This window comes from Dipteris shenzhenensis, chromosome 15, assembly GCF_047967505.1.
Source record: "Dipteris shenzhenensis isolate YYH24624 ecotype China chromosome 15, Dip_SZ_1.0, whole genome shotgun sequence".
NCBI classification, from domain to species: domain Eukaryota; kingdom Viridiplantae; phylum Streptophyta; class Polypodiopsida; order Gleicheniales; family Dipteridaceae; genus Dipteris; species Dipteris shenzhenensis.
Window position 1 is genome coordinate 55,709,957 of NC_141610.1, and position 19,227 is coordinate 55,729,183.

Below are 19,227 nucleotides of genomic sequence, written 5' to 3' on the forward strand. Positions count from 1 at the left end.
TACAGGACAGTTGCAAAAGAATAAGAAGGCGGCTGCTTATTTATCCCCCAAAGAGCTGAAGTCTTTGTATGAGGAAAAGAATTGCTTTAAATGCAAGGAACCAGGACATATATCCAGGGATTGCCCACAGTGGAAAGAGGAGAAGGCTGATGCAGATAAGAGTGATTAGAAGGAAAAAAAATCAAAGACCATGGCTGGTTTGATGCTAGATGTAATCAGCGAACAGCCCCAGGGTGAAGAAACAGAGTTATGCAGGGCTTGGGGTAAGATTCGGGATCAAACAGCCCTCATCTTCTTTGATCCTAGCGCCAAGGCCAATTTTCTCTCTCCAGATATGACAGCCAGATTGGGGATCCATGCAGATGAGATGGGGCCGAGTTGTTAGAAAGTCCACTGCCCCACCTATGAGCCCCCGATTTGAGGGGACAAGGGGGCAGGAGACTATAGGGGCTAGGGGAAGGAAAAAGGCAGCACACCTACCTGGCCCCTGGAGCCTGTGCAGCAGGAAGATGACGGCGGGGCATCCTAGGCACCTCTTGGAGCAGCGTGCGGTTGGCATTGGAGACTGCAGCGGCAGCCCATGTGCTGGGCACATGGGCCCTTATATAGGCTTGGCCCAAGCCGGCCAGATCAGCCAAGAATGGCCGACCCAGCCTGGTCAGTTGGGGGCCCTACAGGTTGATGCCTAGATCAGGGAGCCTGGCCCCTCCTATAAAAAGCCCCCACTCCCCCCCTCATTCCTCATCATCTTCACAGACCAGCCTTGCAGAGGAAAGCGCGCAGGGAGAGGAGTAGACTCAGGATTTGTTCCAGCATCTCTTGGCTGGTTGTATGCTCACCTTTGAGCTTTTGTCTGCCCACATCTGTGGATGAATATATATCTGAGTTTTGCTATCTTTCTCTCCCCTTCTCTTTGAGTGTTGTTTGAGCTGCGATCGGGAGTGTGAGGTGTGAGTGATTCTATATCTGAGTTTTGCTATCTTTCTCTCCCCTTCTCTTTGAGTGTTGTTTGAGCTGCGATCGGGAGTGTGAGGTGTGAGTGATTCTATCCTCTACTTTCCAACTGGCTGAGCTGGATCACGCACACTCAGCTTCAGACTAGTTTCCATGGGAGTCACTGCTACTTTGCAATTTTCCATCTGAAAGCGTTTGAGCAGCTCCCTGCAATATTTCTCCTATGGAATAAAGATACAACTCTTTCCCTGCTTCACCTCAACCAATACCAGCACACACACTTGCTGCTGCTCCCTGCTCCTCCTGCTACCCTTCCTCCTTCCTGCTCCCCTCCTTGCTACCCCCTCCCTCCCCTCCTTGCTGCCTCCTCCCTCCCCTCCCCCCTACCTGCTGCTCCCCCCCGCCTCCCCTCCCTCTCTCTCCTTCCCTAACCCCCGCACTGCTGCAGCCCCTACCCCCGCGCTGCTGCCAGTCCCTCCCCCACGCGCTGCTGCAGCCCCTCCCCCCATGCTGTTGCCCGCGCAGCCCCCCCCTCCCCCACACTGCTGCCCGCCTGCGTGTCCCCCCCCCGTGCTGCTGCAGAGCCCCCCCGGCCCCCCGTCCGCGCTGTTTCTTCGCTCCCCCCCTCTCCTCCTCTCCTCTACCCTCTCCTCCTCTCCCCTCCTCTGCCCCCTTCCCTTCCCCTCTCCCTCTTGCTGCCCTCCCTTTCTCCTTTCTGACTCCTCCCCCCTCATTCATTCTCCCTCCCTCAATCTTCTCTCTCCCTTCCTCCTTTCACCCTCTCCCTTCATCAGGTGTACCCCCTATTTTTTGGGGGTCTCCTGGGCTTCAGGAAAGCGGACGAAGTTTCTTTGTGTTTGAGTCGGCCTTTCCCACCTCAATTGACGAATGGGTACCCATTCAGTCAATCCGTTACCGCACACACCGGCCGCGAGAACTGTCACTTTCTCAAAAGACGAGCTGCAGCAGTTGCAAAAAGATTTGGAGCATGAGTGTTCCACGACTCTCTTCGCACACATCTTTGGCTCCCACCCCTCTAGATCACAGGCTAGAGATTGGATGCTTGCGGCGCTTCCTCAGGAGCTCGCTCCCCACCTTAAGGATGTACGTTTGTTGGGACGAGGTTTCTTTCAGATGTGCCTAGATTCCCCGGACGCCACGAGAGACTTGCTACAGACTGGGTTTCTCTTTCTAGGCTACAAGAGGATTTTTTTGTTTCCCTTTCAACTGGGCTTTGACCCAGTTGAAGAGGACAAGCACGGAGTTTCCGTCTTCATCAGGTTCCCTGGTCTACCTTCAGTTTATCACCAGCTTCTTTCAGTTATTAGCGAGAGGTTTGGTGTGGTAGTAGAGATCCCCCCTCTTCTTGGCGAGCCTTCGTCGACTGTTGAGGCGGTCAGGATGGATCGGGTACCCAGGGTTAGGGTCATTGTCGAGGACCCTAACATTTCAAATGACCACATCATGCTATAACGACCCAATAGGTCGTTCTTTCGCTAGAGATTTGAGGTTGCACGTCGTCAGGACCAGTGCAGGATTTGCAGATCCTCCAGGCACTTTGCCAGAGATTGCCCAAAGAAGAAGAAGAGGCCAAAAAAGCAACCAGCTCGTACTAGGTTACGACAGAGATCAGGAGCAGGACGTAGCGCACCACCTCAGACACGGGCTCCCCCTCCTCCTAGGGCTGCCCGAGTCCCTCCTGCACACTTCACTACCTCTGGCCCTCGGTGGGTTCCGATCGCGGTTAGGCCCTCTACTTTAGATCATACTTCCGCCGCTCCGGAGACTACCCCTCAGGAGCCTCGAGAGGCTACCGCCGTGGAGTCTATTGTTCAGGAGCCTTCTTCCGCTCAACCACAGGATCAGGCTGTGCCTCCTTCAATAGCCCAGGTTGTTGGCACCTCATTCGCAGCACTTCTTGATCAAGACGCAGCACAGGTGCCTCCTTCTGTTGACAGAGGGAAAGGGGTCTTACATTCTTTCCCTGCTTCGGTAGGAATCCTTCAGACCCCTTCCCCAGGACTGGCTCAGCGGAATTCCTTTTTCGCTCTTGAGGACCTCTCTAACTTCCCAGATGATGATTTTGTACCCTCCACTCTCAAAGAGCCAGTTATCGGCATCCCCTTTAAGATATCCTTCTCTCTCTCACCAGTGGACTTTCCTCCCCTTGGACCTTGTGTGTATGGCAAGAGGTTAGCTCCGGTAGAGGGTTCTTTTTCCGCCACCAGGTCAGGTAAGGTATTCCAACCCCCTTCCTCCCACCGATGGGGATAACCAGTTGGATTATACAGGGGTTGGGCGGCATCCCTCATCGCCGTCGCAGACGGCTGATAAGGAATCAGCTTCATCCAGGTGTGTCAAGTGGTTCCTTAGACATTCTTTTTCTACAGGAACACAAACCGGATGCCAAAGATTGCTCCAAGTCAGGTAAGCTGCTTTCAGGCCGGACATTTTGGCTTCTTGACTCGGGAACCAGAGGAGGTACTTGCATATCAGTTTCAAACTCTATCCTTCCTCTGGTCATTGGACACGGTACCATCACCCCCTCCAGTGCCCAGTGGATTTTGCTTATGGTTGACAGACGTAAGGTTGGTTTCCTCAATCTCTACGCTCCGAACAACAGAGGGGACCGTGTTCTTTTTTGCAGAGAGTTGCTCTCATGGGCTGACATTGCAGATTCTTGGATTATTGGAGGTGACTTCAACATGGTTGAGGCACCATCCGATAAGAAAGGGGGAAGAGAAGGTGGTATTCGCTCCCTTAATAGAGCAGATTGGGATGCCTTCTTGTTCAGATTAAGTGGCAGAGATGTTTGGTCAGATGATGCATTTCATATTCAGTCTCAGTCACTCTTGTTTTCATGGTCGAACCGTAGGGTGCAGATGCCTATCCACGCTTAATTTGACAGATTCTATGTGGATGACTGGGCTCTTGATAGAGGGGGGACAGTTTGCATTGCACCTGGTGTTCCCACCTCCGACCATTTTCCGGTAGTTTTGTCCATCTCAGAGCCCCATCTCAGAGGACGATCTTCCAATATCAGGATCCCCAATGCCTTATACACAAATGATACTCTCACAGAGGCAGTCTTGGAGATCTAGGTTTCTCACATGCAGGGGGGGTGGCCGCACCTTCACATGTGGCCACAATACTTGCCAGCATTAACGACTTTTATCATTCTGTCGCTAGTACTAGGCGAGGTGAGGTACTCAGGCGGGAGATCGATATCCCCCGACAGTTGACAACCCTACAGAGGGAGGAGCAGAAACTACCCTCAAATGCTTGGATCTAGGAGCGCCTTGCTGCAGCAAGGGCTCACTTGCAGACATTGCTAGATCAGAGAGCAGAGTATGCCTTCCATGCACGGGAGTCTTTTTGGATATAAATGGGAGGCAGAGTCAATAAACACTTTTTCTCTACACTTGGTCACAGACATAGTAGAGAGAGTGTTAGGCAGCTTATTGACTCTGACAAAGTTTTACAATCTCATTCGGATACTGTCACGCACTTAGCGACAGATTTTTATGCCTCCCTTCTTTTTGCAGACCCTGACATACAGGCCAGAGATGTGGCTAGAGATGCGGTTTGGCAACGTTTACCTGTGTTGGTCACACTAGAGATGATATGCTCACTTGATGCACGATTTACCAACACAGAATTCAGGACTGCTCTCTCCGCCCTTCATAAGGGAAAGTGCCCTGGTTCAAATGGTCTTACTCCATCTTTTTTTATAGCCTTTTGTGATCATATTACTTCAGCCCTGTAGGGCATTTGGGACTCGGGTGACATGCCTGACTCACTCACCGAGGGACTTATACACCTTATCCCAAAAGGTGGCAACATGAATTTTGTATCCCATTGGAGATCCATCACTCTTTTGGGCACTTTATACAAAATTCTTGCCAAGGCGATCAGCATCATATTGCAGCCCCTTCTTCCAGACCTCATCCATGATACTCAGACAGGCTTTGTGCATGGCAGGAGCATATTTGATAACATCTTTTCCTTTTGGGAAGCCTCAGAGTGGGCTATGCAGAGAGCAGGCAGAGGCTGGCAATTCTACTCTTGGACTTTGAGAAAGCCTATGATAGAGTAGATTGGGGTTTTCTTGAGGGCACTCTTCTACGATTCGGATTTTCAGATGCATGGATTAGAGGGGTGGCCTCCCTTTACAGATCAGCCCACAGCCAACTTTTGATTGGAGGGGTAAGGGGTGACAGGTTTCAGATTTCCAAATCAGTCCGTCAGGGATGCCCTTTAGCCCCCTTCCTTTTTCTTTTTGTGGCTGAAGCTATGAGTATCTTTCTTAGATCTCAGGCTGGTTTATATGGGCTGAGATTGCCCTTGAGACAGGAGCAGGAGCTTCTGGACTGTGAGTTAGCTGATGACACTGCCATTTTTATTGAGGCCTCTTCGCAGTCACTCGATGCTTTTTGGACAGCCTTGGATATCTTTTGCTCAGCTACAGTAGCACACATAAACTGGCATAAATCCTTTGGCTTTTGGATCAGCGATGAGGACACTCCAGGCAGGGGAGTTGACATTGGCTTCTCCTAGATTCAGAAGGGTGTTCCTGTCAGATATTTGGGATGCCAGGTAGGGTTGGGCATCTCTCCAGCACAGCAGTTTACCCTAGTACTGGAGAGTATCAGGAAAAAGCTTCTCTTCTGGAGCTTAGCCAAACTTGACCTTGCATCTAGAGTTGTGGTAGTGAACCAGGTTCTCTTGGCCACTGCCTAGTTTGTGTGTTCATGCTGGTGCCGGTATAGAGAGTGCATCACTCAGCTCATTAGACCAATCAGAAATTTTTTATGGAGTGGACTCGAAGGCATGGCAGATGTTGCAGCGAGGGTGGCCTGGGAGACCATTATTCTCCCTACATGTGAAGGGGGCCTTAATATCATTGACCCGCTACAATGCAGGGCATTGCTTTGTAAGGTGGTGGTGAGGGGTCTCATGCCTGGGCAAGAACCTTGGAAGGACTTCTTTTTTGGACGCATTCAGGCTTGCACACCTACCTTGGGAGATGATTGGGTGGACAGCCCTCACGGGATTTTTACTTGCGCCCCTCTCAGATCTCCTGAATCTCCTCTCATGGCTGCCATCCTGAAAGCTTGGGGCAGAAGAGATTGATAGGCAGCCGGCCATTTGGAATGACAGTATTCTTGATGAGCATGGCCGACCACTGGGCACTTCGCATTACATGCAGTGGTCTAGATGGGAGAGAGGCCCTGCCTTCACAGTAGGCACTTGGAAAGCATTTATCAGGCTACCTGAGGATCAGAGACTACAGTCCGTGAGTCACCTCATAGGGGTAGCACGCAGGATTCAGCAAATAGATGCAGCCATCCTGGTGGACTGGACAGTTGATATGCCTATTACTTCTGCCACTTGGATGGGAGCTTTCTCGAGGACAGCAGTTCCTCTTCAGGTGATCGCTCTTCGAGGTGTTGGAGAGGATGCACTTGTCTTTGACGTTAGGGATGGGGGTATACTTTCTAGATCCATGGATAATATTCCTCTAGAGGTTGCCTTTCAGCCTGTCAGGATTGCTGGCTTTGTGGATCATGGAGCGGGCTTGCAGTGGTATTTAGACCCCGATCCTCTACTCTTGGCCCTAGGATCCTAGAGATTGTGGTTATATGGAGGTGCACCTATCAGGTGCTTACAGTGGGACCCAGGAGAGTGGGAGTGGATAGATCATGGGCACCGAGAGAGCAGGATTCCCTTCTTTCGTTTCACGGTTGGTAATGCCAGGAGATTTCAGTTGAGTAGTAGGGGTTGGATTCCCTCCAGAGCCCCCCATTGGGACAGCTTCTTCATCACCGCAGACTTGCATAGCACAATTGGCTATCATAATGAGCTTAGGTTATCAAAGATCAGTATGCAGATGATGAGCAATTTGCTGGAATTTCTGATCAGGTTGTGAATGGGCAAAGACATGAGCATTATGTGCTTAAGGATTGTTATATGATGATGCATGGCAAGCTGTGTGTCACTCAGCAGTTAAGGCAGAAGGTCATGAGTGAATGTCATGATCCACTATATGCAAAACATCGTGGTATTGATGCTACAGTTAAGGCAGTGGAGTTATTGGCCTACACTGCGTCGTGATGTTGAAGAATATGTCCGCACATGCATGACCTGTCAAAAGGTGAAGTATGATCGTCGAAAGACTCCAAGATTGTTACATCCTTTGCCCATCCCAAATAGACCGTGGGAAAGCATAGCCATGGACTTCATTGTTTATTTGCCCAGGACCCCTACAGGTAATGATGGAATATGGAAGATCATTGATCGATTTAGCAAGGAGGCACATTTCATTCCTGTACGACTGAAGATTGGGGGAGATCATATGGCGAAGTTATTTATGTACGACAGAAGATTGGGGTAGATCATATGGTGAAGTTATTTATGTATAATATTTTTTAATATCATGGCGTGCCTAAGTCCATCGTGAGTGATAGAGATCATCGCCTTACCATCTTGTTTTTTTTTGTTTTTGTTTTTTTCAAAGAAAGGAACCTTCTAATGCTTGAAAAATTTCATACAAGACAGCAGCCCCGAAGGTGCTGAGTATGGAAAAAACCGGAAAAGGCTGAAAGAAACCGGCATGTTCCAGAGAAACCCAGCTCACTGCCTAGGGGATCTCTGGAACTGGGGCTAACAGCCAAGTGGGGGGACTATACAGCTAGCGAATCCCTCGCAAAGTATAGATGTAGAAAACACCTGCAAGCCAATCCTTGCAGAAACGAGCACGCCTCTTGATAGTCGCCCTGAAGCCTGGAGTCCCGCGCTCGCTGTCGTAGCGCAACGAGGATCTGGATGGGAGCCCTCAAGATCATGACATGTATGCAAAGTCTTCATAGAGACTACACCTAGGGGATGGTGGCTTGGTTGACAGAGGGAGGACACGCATTTCAGATTGATGAGATCTCCCTAGCCTACCGGATATAGGGTCAGAGCATCTAGAGGATTGCACTCCACAAGGTAGTCCCCCCTAACAGTCTAGCTCCTCCTCCTCCTAAGGAGGACAGTGTTTGGGAGGTGGTAGCCAGCATCACGGCTTGGAACATTTGGGTGGCTCGCTGCAGTCTTGTGATGGGTGAGCACCCGGTTCCACCTGCAGCTACCCTAGTTGCCATATGGCAAGATATCATTTACACTCTACGGTCCCACAGGCAATGCGGGATAGTCTCTAGGACACCATCGGAGCAACAATGGCACTGCCCATCCACTCGCATCTGCTCCACCAACCACAGTCCAATGGGCAAGCCTCCGTGGGCAATCAGCCAGAAGAAGTAAGAGATCTTCCTCGACCGCAAGCTGAACCACAACCACGTCCAAAACTTGGAGCACACATCCTGAGGCACTCTCTGGGTCACCCAATGTCTCTCCCTCGAAGGGGTCCACCTCCACGAGTCCATATGAAGCCTCCTGCCAATCCGTGTGGTGTAGGAAAAGAAGGGCACCTCATCCACCTGCTCAGCTATGCCGCCCCTGGAGGGCCAGAACCACTCTCCCGAATCCCACTCGACCTCCCTCAGGGGTCTACCCGCCCACAGCCAAAGGCGCCATCTAGAGGCATCTTGCTCTGAGATACTAGGAGGGTCAATGTGCCACTCCTTCCCAAACGTCCCACCAGTCTAGTCTGATCATCTGCAAGTGTATCCCATCAAGACTCCCATCCATCTCAGGGTCACTCTCAATGAGTGGCTGAAGTAGGCCTCCGGGTCCTACACGAAAGAAGCCGGGGTGCGTGCTGCCGCGCTACATCAACATCCTCAAGGGAACACTAGTACGGGAAAACTGCCCCAACCATCTGCTATCTCTCCAAACGTGAAGTCCTTCCCACCAGGACTCCGAAATGGCTAAGTCAATCTCACCCATCCGCTGCCCTGCCCCTCGCAGATGCGCTAGGGCATGAAGCCTCACCTCTGTCTCCATAGGTAGTATGCTCCAACGAACAAAGGACCCTGCTGGACCACTGTCCCACTGTGCCCAACCAATGTGAGTCCGCTGTCCAAGCATACGTCCCTCCTGATCTCTGATCTCTAGGTGCCACATAAGGGGCTGGCACTCAAACTCCTCTCTACATCTGGGCGGAGCATGGATGAGACCCCCTGCTAGTCTCTGCCATATCCTGTCACGACTCCTCATCAGGGGGGAACCCTTCCCCGTAAGGGGGGCCTCTAAGAAGATCCATCTATGTGAAGGCTGCCTCTGTCCCCCAGTGCATGGGGTGTTCCTCAGAAGCCCTCCCTATAAGAGGAGCTTCCAAGGCTCTGCACTTGGGGTGAGGCCACGAACCACCAACTTGCCCAAAAGGACCTTGCGCTACATCTCTGGATCAATGACACCCAAGCCTCCCAGTGCCTACGGCATGATCATTGTCTGCCAAGCTACTCGGGCCCTAGTGTTCCTCGTGCCGTATGAGCCTACCCAAAGGAAGTTCCGTACTAACCGTCGGCGCTGCCCAATGCATCATCTGTGAAAGCACCAGCAGAAGGCGATATACCAGCCCATGGCAAGGACCTAGTTTGCCACTAAGGTGCGACCTGCTAGGGAGAGTTTGGCCGAGCTCCAATAGAGAAGCTTGCACCGAACACTCTCCAGGACCAGGGAAATCTGCTGCTTTGTTGTGATGTCAGTACCCACCTGGCATCCGAGGTATCTCGCTGTCTGGCCCCGCGGCATCCATCTAAAACCAAAGTCACTCCCCCACTCATGGATCTCTTGAGCCTCCTCAAAGCCTGTGAAGAAGCCTATGGATTTCTTCCAATTGATCCGTGCCCCCGAGGCCTCACAGTAAATAGCCAGGGCGCCTCTGACTCTCTCCAGACTCGCTATAGTGCCCTCAACATACAAGGCCGTATCATCTGCAAACTCCGAGTCAAGTAGCTCCTCCTCCTGTCTGATTGGGAGCCTCAACCCTGTAAGATCCGCCACCTGTGATCTCAAATAGTAGCCCAAAGCCTCCGCCACAGACAAGAAGAGGAAGGGAGCGAGCGGGCAGCCCTAGCGGACCGAGCGAGAGAGAGAAAAGGCCTCGCTTGTGTGTCCTCCGATGACCATCTGACTAGAGCTCCTTGCACATAGCGCTGAAACTCCTCTGACCCATCTGTCTGAGAAACCCAATCTCCTCATAGTGCCCTCCAAAAAAGACCACTCCACCCAGTCATAGGCCTTCTCAAAATCCAAGAGAAGGACGGCCAGCGGCTGTGACTCCTCCCTGGACCAATCCACTGCCTCCCTGAACATGAAGATGTTGTCCAGGATGCTGCGCTCCTGGACAAACCCAATCTGTGTGTCATAGATGATGTCGGTGGGGCCGTAACCACAAACTCAAGACCTTGGCGAGGATCTTGTATGCAGTATCAAGGAAGGTGATCAGCCTCCACTGTTGGATATCTGCCCTATCTCCCCCTTTCGGAATCACACAGATCCACCCCCTCCTCAAGGACTGTGAGAGAAGGCTTGTGTCAAAAATCTCCTGGTAAGCTAAATGAAAAGGGATGGAGATAATCTCCCAGAAGTTCCGGAAGAAGGCCGGCGTCAAGCCATCCTCACCCGGGCACTTCTGGGTCAAGAGAGCCTTGAGGGCTTCCCAGAGCTCCTCATCTATGAAAGGCTCCTCAAGCCTACTGCATAAGTCCTGTGAGACTACTGTCAGAACGCGATCCCAAACTAGCTCTCGGGCCACAAGACTAGCTAGGGTCATCCTCTCCGTCTGAGAGAGCCATGTCCGAAATCTCCTGTGGGTCAGTGTGCATGATACCCTGCGAGTCCTGGAGACGCTGTAGCTCTGTGCCGGCCGATCGAGGCGCAGTGGTCTGAAAGAACTCCTTCGACAGGACTGCTTCGTCATCCTATCCTCTTGCTATACCCATCGGGCCCAGGAGGAGTGATAGGAGAACTCAGCCGGCTGCAACTCCGTGTCCTGAAGCTCAAGACGAGCGCTCTCGAATTTGTCACTAAGCCACTGAGAAACTGGGTCATGCTCCCTGAGCCTCTCAACGGAGGCAAGGTCTCTCCTCAAAGCCTGCTCACGCTCCTGAAGGGTCCACCTTCGCCTAAGGGCGTGAGCCTGCAGCTCCTCACTGCTTCTCTGAATCGCATCGGCCACCCACGCAACCCAACCCTCACATGGTGCCATCTCTAACTGCTCCCAAATCCCTACCATTACCTGCTGAATCTCCTCGTCCTGCAGGAGGTCCTCTAGAATGCGGACCCCCTTCTGGGCCAGAAGTGTGCCTGCTCCACCTTTGCCTCCAGCGGCAATTTGATAACTCTTGTCGCCAAACCGAACACAAGCTCCTTGCGCGTGAAGCTCAGCTGGAAGTTCACCTCCGCGCCATGGGCCTACCAAAGGTCTAGTCCCTGTGGCCCCATCCACTCGTCCATCATGAGTGTAATCTGATTTTCCAAAATAGCATCAAACACCTCCGAAGACCACTTCTCCAACCCTGTGGAGGCAAACGAAAATCTCCAAACGGGTGTCTGAGATCCCACTGAACTGATCAAACCCCCCTTCTGGGACTGAAGGACCATGAGCGTTACCTCCAGTGGTAGAGGATATGAGTCCAGAATCTCGAGATAGTTCCAGGGTCCTAACGTCCAGAAGTCCTGCGATAAGGGACGCCCAAGCTAAAGGTTGGGAGATGCTGACCGGGAGGACGAGCCTCGTCCCTCAGGATCCCTCTCTAGACGGACCTGCTGCTGCGATGAGGAAGTAGAAGGGGGCGGCATCGTTCCCTTGCCTGCTGGCAGGGGTGTCGAAGCAGAAGAACCTGCTGCTAAAATGGAGGGGGAGGCAGCGGTAGAGGGAGGGGCAGGGGCGCGGGGGACATGGGGGGGGGGGGGGGGGGTGGTGAGAGTGACCATAGAAGGGGGGGCTGAGGGGAGGGGAGGGGAGGGGGCGGGGGGAACCCTGGAGGGGGAGGGGGAGGGGTCTAGGGGGGGAGGGGGGGGAGGAGGAGGGATAAGGACGACATCAGAACCCCCCTACTGATCAGGTTCGCCACGGCTCTGGATCAGCTCCTCCACGGTCCTCGTCGAACTAGCAACTACAGCTTCTGCCATCACCGCATCTGGAGCTCTTGGGGCTCGTTGCTGCTGCAAGGGTGGGTGCGGAGATTGAACCTCCGAAGCTGGAGGAACAACAGAGTGGGCGGTGGCCCCTACCGCCAAAGGAGGTGGCTCTTGTTGTTCCTCGTTCGAGGCCTCTCGGTCAACCCTGTCCCTCTCTCTGCGATTGGCCCTCTGCCTGCGGCGTTTGTGGGCCTGCTTGCTTGGTTCTTTTTCTTTTTAACCTGTGTCCAATCCCCTGCAGAGGGGGTAACCCATGGGGTTGGAGACTCCTGCTGCTCCTGCCTGAGAGGGCGTTGAACTCGGGCCTGCTGACTCTGCCTACTCTGCGGAGGAGGGGGGGGGACGTGCACGAGGAGGGCCATAGGGGCAAGCTCTGGTGAGGTGACCCATCTGTCTGCACCGAAGAAACTGGCCTGGCAACTCGGAGACCTCCACCCTCTGGCGAAGTGTGCCTCTACTCTGGGAGGGACTCCGGGCTCTCAACCACCAGTCTGATCCTTGGGACTCCATCATCTGCTAGAACGGAGGCAACCGTCTCTAGCGGGGACTCAAGCACTGTGCCAAATGTCCGACCAATGGAAGGGAGGATGGCTCGATACTCCTTGGGGAGCCCTGGGAAGCGGAGTGTAACCGAAAACCGTGGAATATGGTGTGTCATATCCATGTCCTCCACTGTGAACCCATGATACCAAGGAAAGAGGTAGACAAGGTGCAGGCCAAGGAGTATGGGGCTCTGCTCCACAAGTATGGAGGCGGTGTCGGAGGAGCTCAGCTGAATGAGGAAAACGCCTCGTCCATAGATGGTGACCTCCTGGATGTGGTCTCCCTCTAATGCCAAGCTCGCCTGGATCCACTCTCGCACCTGTCTCCATGTAGGCATGAGGCCCACAATTTTGCCCACAAGCACCTTGTCCTGAAGGGACTGAATTGCCTACTGTACCTGTTGCTTGTCAACTGGGGAAAGAAGAACCTTAACGGCTGTGGGATTTGACGGTGCTGCCATAGAGCCCCTCTAGCCAGACCAAGGGTCACCACCAAGGTTTTTCTTTGGCCTTCACAAGCACAAGCGCTCCCGCTGCAGGGAGGGAGAAGAAAAGGGAAAAAGAGCGTCAAAGGGGGAGGCGGAGACGAGGCGGGGCGAAGGAGGGGGCAGGGATAGAAGTGGAGGAAGGAGGGCAAGGAGGGCGGGGGGTCGGAGAGAAAGGAGAGCAAGAAAGCGAGGAGGTAGAGGAGGGGAGGAGAGGCAAGAGGGCGGAGAGGAGGCGGAGAGGGGAGCCGGCGGGGGAGAGGAGAAGGGCGCGGCAGGCGGAAGAGGTGGAGGTGGCGGGGGGCGAAGGGGAAGGAGATGGAGGCAGGGAAGGCGGACGCGAAGGGAAACGGGGTGGCGGGAGGCACAACAAGCGGAGGGAGGCACAGCAAGCGGGCGGGGAGGCAACGGAGGTGGGCGTGGAGGCAGAGCAACAGCGGGTGCAGGAAGGGTGGCGGGAGCAAAAGGGGCGGCACTTATTAGAAGGTAAAGCAAGCACTTCAGTGGGCACAAGATAAGCACAAGAGGGCAACAGACAAACATCATCGTGAAGTTGTTATTAATGAAGGTGATTATATCTTACTGCGTTTTCAGAATGCAAGGCTAAAAAGTACACGGGGTCGTACTCCGCTTTTCCCTGAGTTGAGTATGAGGTACTATAAAAAATGTAGCATTCCGGTTGCAGTTGCCTAATCATTGGAGGATTCACAATGCCTTCCATGTGAGTCTTCTTAAGCCTTTTCAAGGTGATGTGCCAAAGGATTTGCCCTTCTTGTACCTGAACAGATTCTGGCACATAAGAAAAGAAAGGTGAAAGGTAAAGTTACCTGATGCTACTTGGTGAAATTTTTTAATTATTCATCATTGCATGTGAAGTGGTTGGAGGAGGAGAAATTGGCAGATATCCCTCAGGTGTTGCAGCTTTACCTTGAGGCTTTTCAGTTGGAGCCAACTCTAGTTGGCACTTCTTCAAGTTCAGCAGAGTGACAGGTGTTTGGAGCATTGCCTGACGCTCAAGATGGGGGTAGCATCTCCACTCCCTCTGTACAGACACGCTCGAGTATCTACAGGTCACTTAGTGTTACAGTGTGTCTCACCCGAGGTACTAGTTGCTGACCGTATTTCTACCACGGGACCTCTATGATTGGTGTACTAGTCACGTGGTTATATGTATTTGTTATCCATGGCTCTACAAGTATGTATACATTGTTGGTTGATCTGTTGGCAGCACGGTTAGCTATCCTTTCAGATTTGGTTGGTCTATTGGTTGGCTACCCTTTCAAACTTAGTTCATTTGTTGGCGGCATTGTTGGCTGTCCTTTCAGATTTGGTTTTTATCTTTGCTATTTTGTTTTTCTTTTGGTGTTGTCTTTGTTTGCAGGCAATCGTGGACGTTTGCTTTCTTTCAAGAGGGAGGTATGTCAGGAGGACGTGAATTTATGGGACTTTTGATTTGCGACTCCCGTAATTTACGCGCGACTGCCTTGACCCTTTGGGGCATGAGAGTCTAGCCACGTGAGCGGGACTTGGGGAATTAAAATTCCTAGTGGGCCCTTGGAAATTGTGAATGTGCGCCCAGTTACTAGGCAATTAATTCCTAGGACCAAAGCGTGCAACAGGGGGCCAAAAGAGTGGTGCAATTAAAAATTGCTAATTTTAGCATAGGACTCCAAAAAGAGCAGAGAGCCTTGCTTTTGAGTACAAGAGGCCAAATCTAGGCCAGGAGAGAGAGAGAACAAGACTTCACACAACTGCTAGGAGCTGCCAGGAGCTGCCAGGACAGAATCACCACCTGCCAAGAGGAAAGCTGCTAGAAGAAATCGCAATCTGCCGAAAGGTTGCTAGGGAGCTGCAAGAGAATTCGCAATTTGCCAAGAGTCTATCTGGGAAATTCACAGTTGATCAGGGGCTGTCCAGGGGTTGCGATTTGCTTCCAGGATGCACAGGGGCTGCTGCAGGTATGCGGGTTGCTTCCACGCTGAGTAGGAGCTGCTATAGGGATTTCGACCTGTTCTCTTGCTGCTTTTGGGCTGTTGCTGCTGATTTTGGAGCTTTTCAAGCTCAGGCAACCTCTTTTGAGTTGCTTTTGGGCTGTGCCAAAACAGAATCAACTATTCTTTGCAGGGTCTAGGGTTTTCCAGCCCAGGTGACCTGATTGCTGTGGATTCTGGGCAGAGGAAGGATAGCTTTTGCCTGCTTTTGCCATTCCCGGACTAGTTGCTGGTTGGTTATTGCGTTTGAGATTGATTCCTCACCTAGAAGGGTTGGTTTTTTTGCTGTTGGGCAGTGGCCAGAAGAGCTACAGATAGAGACGACTTGTTTGGAAGTGCTTTGTGGATTGATTGCACCAGAGTTTGGCTGTCTACGGCTTTTTTGCAGTTGTTCAGTCGTGTCTGGCTGGTTGGGCTCTCGGTTGTGCAGGTACAGGAAGCGCACAAACAGTTGATGCCTTTAATAATTGGATGCTTATTCGCCATATAAGGTTGAGCAGGGGTTGCAGGGTGTGCAGGATATTGGAAGTCTGTGGGCAGTGGTCTGCCTGTGGTGCAGCTTTCAGGAGACCTTGTAATCAGCCGCTTGACTTTATATGTATATTAAAGAAATACCGCAAGGGACACCAGCGTTTGGGGCCAATCAAGGACAGCCAATCGGTGTCCTTGTTTCTGAATGGGAGCGCTCTAGCTCCCTGTGATTAGGTTTGTGGTGATTAATTGTTTGGCTATTTACAAGAAGTTGAAGTGTATGCTATACCCTTTAATCTAAGAAGGCTGGTTTCAGGCAGCAACAAGAGATCAGCATGGTCTATGTGCCATGCGGCAAGTTTATCCACAAAGGCACTTCCTCATGAAAAGTTCAAAGGTTTTCGCAACTTATGAACTTGTTGCCATTTGGGGACTGATCAGCCACATGATCCTTGTATTACTCCAGGGGGGGGGGGATTTTGTAGACTTATTGTCGTGATGCTAGGGAACTAGTTTCAGTAGCCTGTGGCACTTTTCCCTTGTGTGTGTGTGTGTGTGTGTGTGTGTGTACCTTAGAGTGTACACACTGCTTCCATGTTCTTTTTTCGCATGTCACTCAAGCAATCATTCCATGATTGTTTGTCTGTTCACCAGATAGACTATGCTGTCTACTTGTCTTATACTGAGATTTTCTGATTTTTGTATTGACTGATCTCCGCTTTGGGGACAGTCTTTTTGTATTATAAACAAACATGGCTTTCATTTAAAAAAAGTGTGTACATTAGAGTATGCACTATATCTGTACACTTCTACTCATTCCAATTAAGCTGAATACACTCATCTTGCTCTTATGTGGACACTTGCATCTCCAATCCGACAAAACTCAACCTGGATCAAGTTAATATGCATAGCACTTTGACTTTTAGGCCAGCTGCTCATGCATAAGCAAAGAATGGATAAAAGCTTTTGAGGATCTACTGACTCCATGGAATCTAGAACTACAGTCTCTCTTGGACTTTGCTCACCCCTTTCCCCTAGGATCAGATCACACCTATACTCTAGTGACCGAACTTACTACCTTTCAAGAGTCCTCCTAGTATGGTTGACCTAGTTGCACTTCTACCTGGTATAGGTATCAAGATGACCATCCAAACTACTGTTGTCATGTTATTCAGTCTTGCTTAGTTGCTCAGTACTTGATGCTAGGCCAGTTAGGTTGCTGTTATGCAAGGAGACATTGCTCCTTGTGTCCCTTTGAAACAAAGCATCCGTGGTCCTTCATCCTTGTTCATCATGAGTTTTTGGCTTTGAGTAAGCATGAAACTTATGTCATAACCTAGAAAACTCTAAACACACTACTCGAGCTTTGTCAAACTTGAACAAGAATGCAGAAATACAGGAACGAGAAGAAGATACGAGAGAAGAACACAAGGAAGCGAACAGAAAGGGCTGAAGGCCACATGTGAGGTAACCACTCTGCACCCTATATCCACAGATGACTAGCCCCATTGTGTCCTCTCCCCATGCTACTCTTTCTCATTTGTTGAAAGCACGTCATGAAACCCACCATGCTGCGGCTTACTTGCTACTTCATACCCACCTCTTGCTATTGTAGCCATGGTCCTAAGCCCTTGATGTGATCGCAGCTTTGGGTACCATGGGCTTCATGCGCTTATGAGTTCAATCTCCATGCTGTTGCTTAGTTCCCGCTTCATGCCTACCTCTAGATGTCATACCCATGGCCTTGAGCACTTGAAAGTATTTTTGATGTTATGCTATCATGGAGAATCGTGGAATATTAAGTTTTACCTCCACTCTTGGGTTTGCGACTGTGCATGAGAGTTAAAAGTTCCTTGGGGTTCCTGTTAATTACCATTGTAAAGCAGCTATCTGCGGAATTTTCCTACCCCTTACAACCACCATTCTGGTGACATCCTTGAGATATCAACCCTTGTTGCAACTGCACACATTCTTAAATATCCACTGGCTGTAATTTGGAGAAAACTTTGAAAGGTTTAATCGCCACGGTCCGAATCTAATATAGCCTTTGAGTGTGATTTTTGCAACAGTAAACGACATTTACTGTCAGCAGCCTGTACCTACAGAATCACACCAATTTTCATGATAATAGCCTAAGATGATTGGGAACATCTGCTTTAAGCAATGTTAACTGTGGAGAAGCTGTGTAATTCCGGCGTAACCCATAATAAGAAAACGCGATGTGAACCTCTTCAAAGTTCGAGTGTGTGCTCTTCAAGGGTAATGTGAAGCAGAGGGAGAAGAATACCAATTACTTGCCACCCCCGCCAAAAAATCCTTTCCATTTCATGGAGCAACATTGCCGAATCTGTATACCAAGCACTTGGCGGGGTCATTGCATGTTCGATGGGGAGCTGGCTATCAAACTCCAAAGTCAATCTTTCAATTTTATCGTTAGAGGTGCACAAAACTTCCCTCCTCGTCCGTCTAGTTTTTAGGACGCTGCATTTATGAAAGCTATTCTTTCCGCCAACCCACGTAGCATAGCAAAGTCTTGGGCTCACAAACGAGACCTTGCGAGCTGAAAATTTTGTTTCATTTCTACTTGAAACAGAGAGAGAATGAGAATCCACTAGGCGAGCTTTAGCCAACATGTCGTCACAAATAGAGGAGCTCCAGCAGTGAGAATCAGGAGCTCTCACGAGACAATTCCATTCGGCAGCCGGCTGCTCGATCCCATTGGCGTTTATATACATGACTCCATTAATTATTGTCCAGCTTAATTTTGATCTTCAAACCAAAAGTGCCCAAATGGGCACCAAGCACAAGCTCAACATCAACTTTGCTCGATCCCATTGGCGTTTATATACATGACTCCATTAATTATTGTCCGGCTTAATTTTGATCTTCAAACCAAAAGTGCCCAAATGGGCACCAAGCACAAGCTCAACATCAACTTGAGTAGTTCAAGAGACATCACTCCCATTAAGATAGCATTAAAATGAACACCTTCACGAACGTATGTTTCAAATTACTTCCTCTCTTTCACTCTAGAGTGCTTTTTGATGTCATTATGAATCTACCACAGAAGCATGTATTAGACTAGCTTTTTGCCAAGCACCTAGTGGACCGAAATCCACACCTAGCAAGTATTGCCAAAGAGCCAAAGCCTTCAAGATGAGCTACCGTAGCCACCTGATGGAAACAATTCAAACGAGACTTTCCACAAGGAAAATATAAAGTTTTAGAGGATGGGTTACTCGCGCATGCAATAACCCTGCAACATCTAAGTACTCAAATGCCAAATTTTTTATTTAAAAACTAAGCATCCTCAAGGCATTTGTAAACATGCCAAGTTATGAGTTTAGTAAGGAAAATTCCTTGGCTACTAATCCAACAGTTTGTCAGCCATCTTCTTGGCATTCATAACCTAAACAATCAAATTGAAAACTCTATCGGACAATTATTAACTAACCTATATAACTCATCAAACAAGGCCCACTTGGCCTGACTATGGAGTACAGGTGCTTCCAATCAAATTATGGAGCTTTTGCACAATTTACAGCATTCATGGGTTGACCATTAACACTAAATTAGCGCCACTACCATTAACATTAAATTTGTGCAACTACCATTAAAATTATGGAGCTTTTGCACAATTTAAAGCATTCATGGGTTGACCATTAACACTAAATTAGCACAACTACCATTAGC

General features: G+C 50.4%; 1 protein-coding gene across 4 annotated transcripts in view; it reads right to left on the minus strand.

Annotated features, from left to right (window-relative positions):
- The window catches only part of LOC147894017 (choline monooxygenase, putative (CMO-like)), a 192,885-nt gene extending 174,659 nt beyond the window's left edge, over positions 1 to 18,226 (minus strand). For 3 of the 4 annotated variants that reach the window (XM_087386192.1, XM_087386194.1, XM_087386193.1), the window contains exon 1: positions 17,822 to 18,220. In XM_087386192.1, the coding sequence (XP_087242318.1) occupies positions 17,822 to 18,167 (346 nt within the window). In that variant the 5' untranslated portion in view covers positions 18,168 to 18,220. Of the gene's footprint in view, positions 1 to 17,821 lie in introns of all 4 variants that reach the window. The other variant, XM_087386195.1, reaches the window with a different exon arrangement.
- Between the last annotated feature and the right edge of the window lie 1,001 nt (positions 18,227 to 19,227).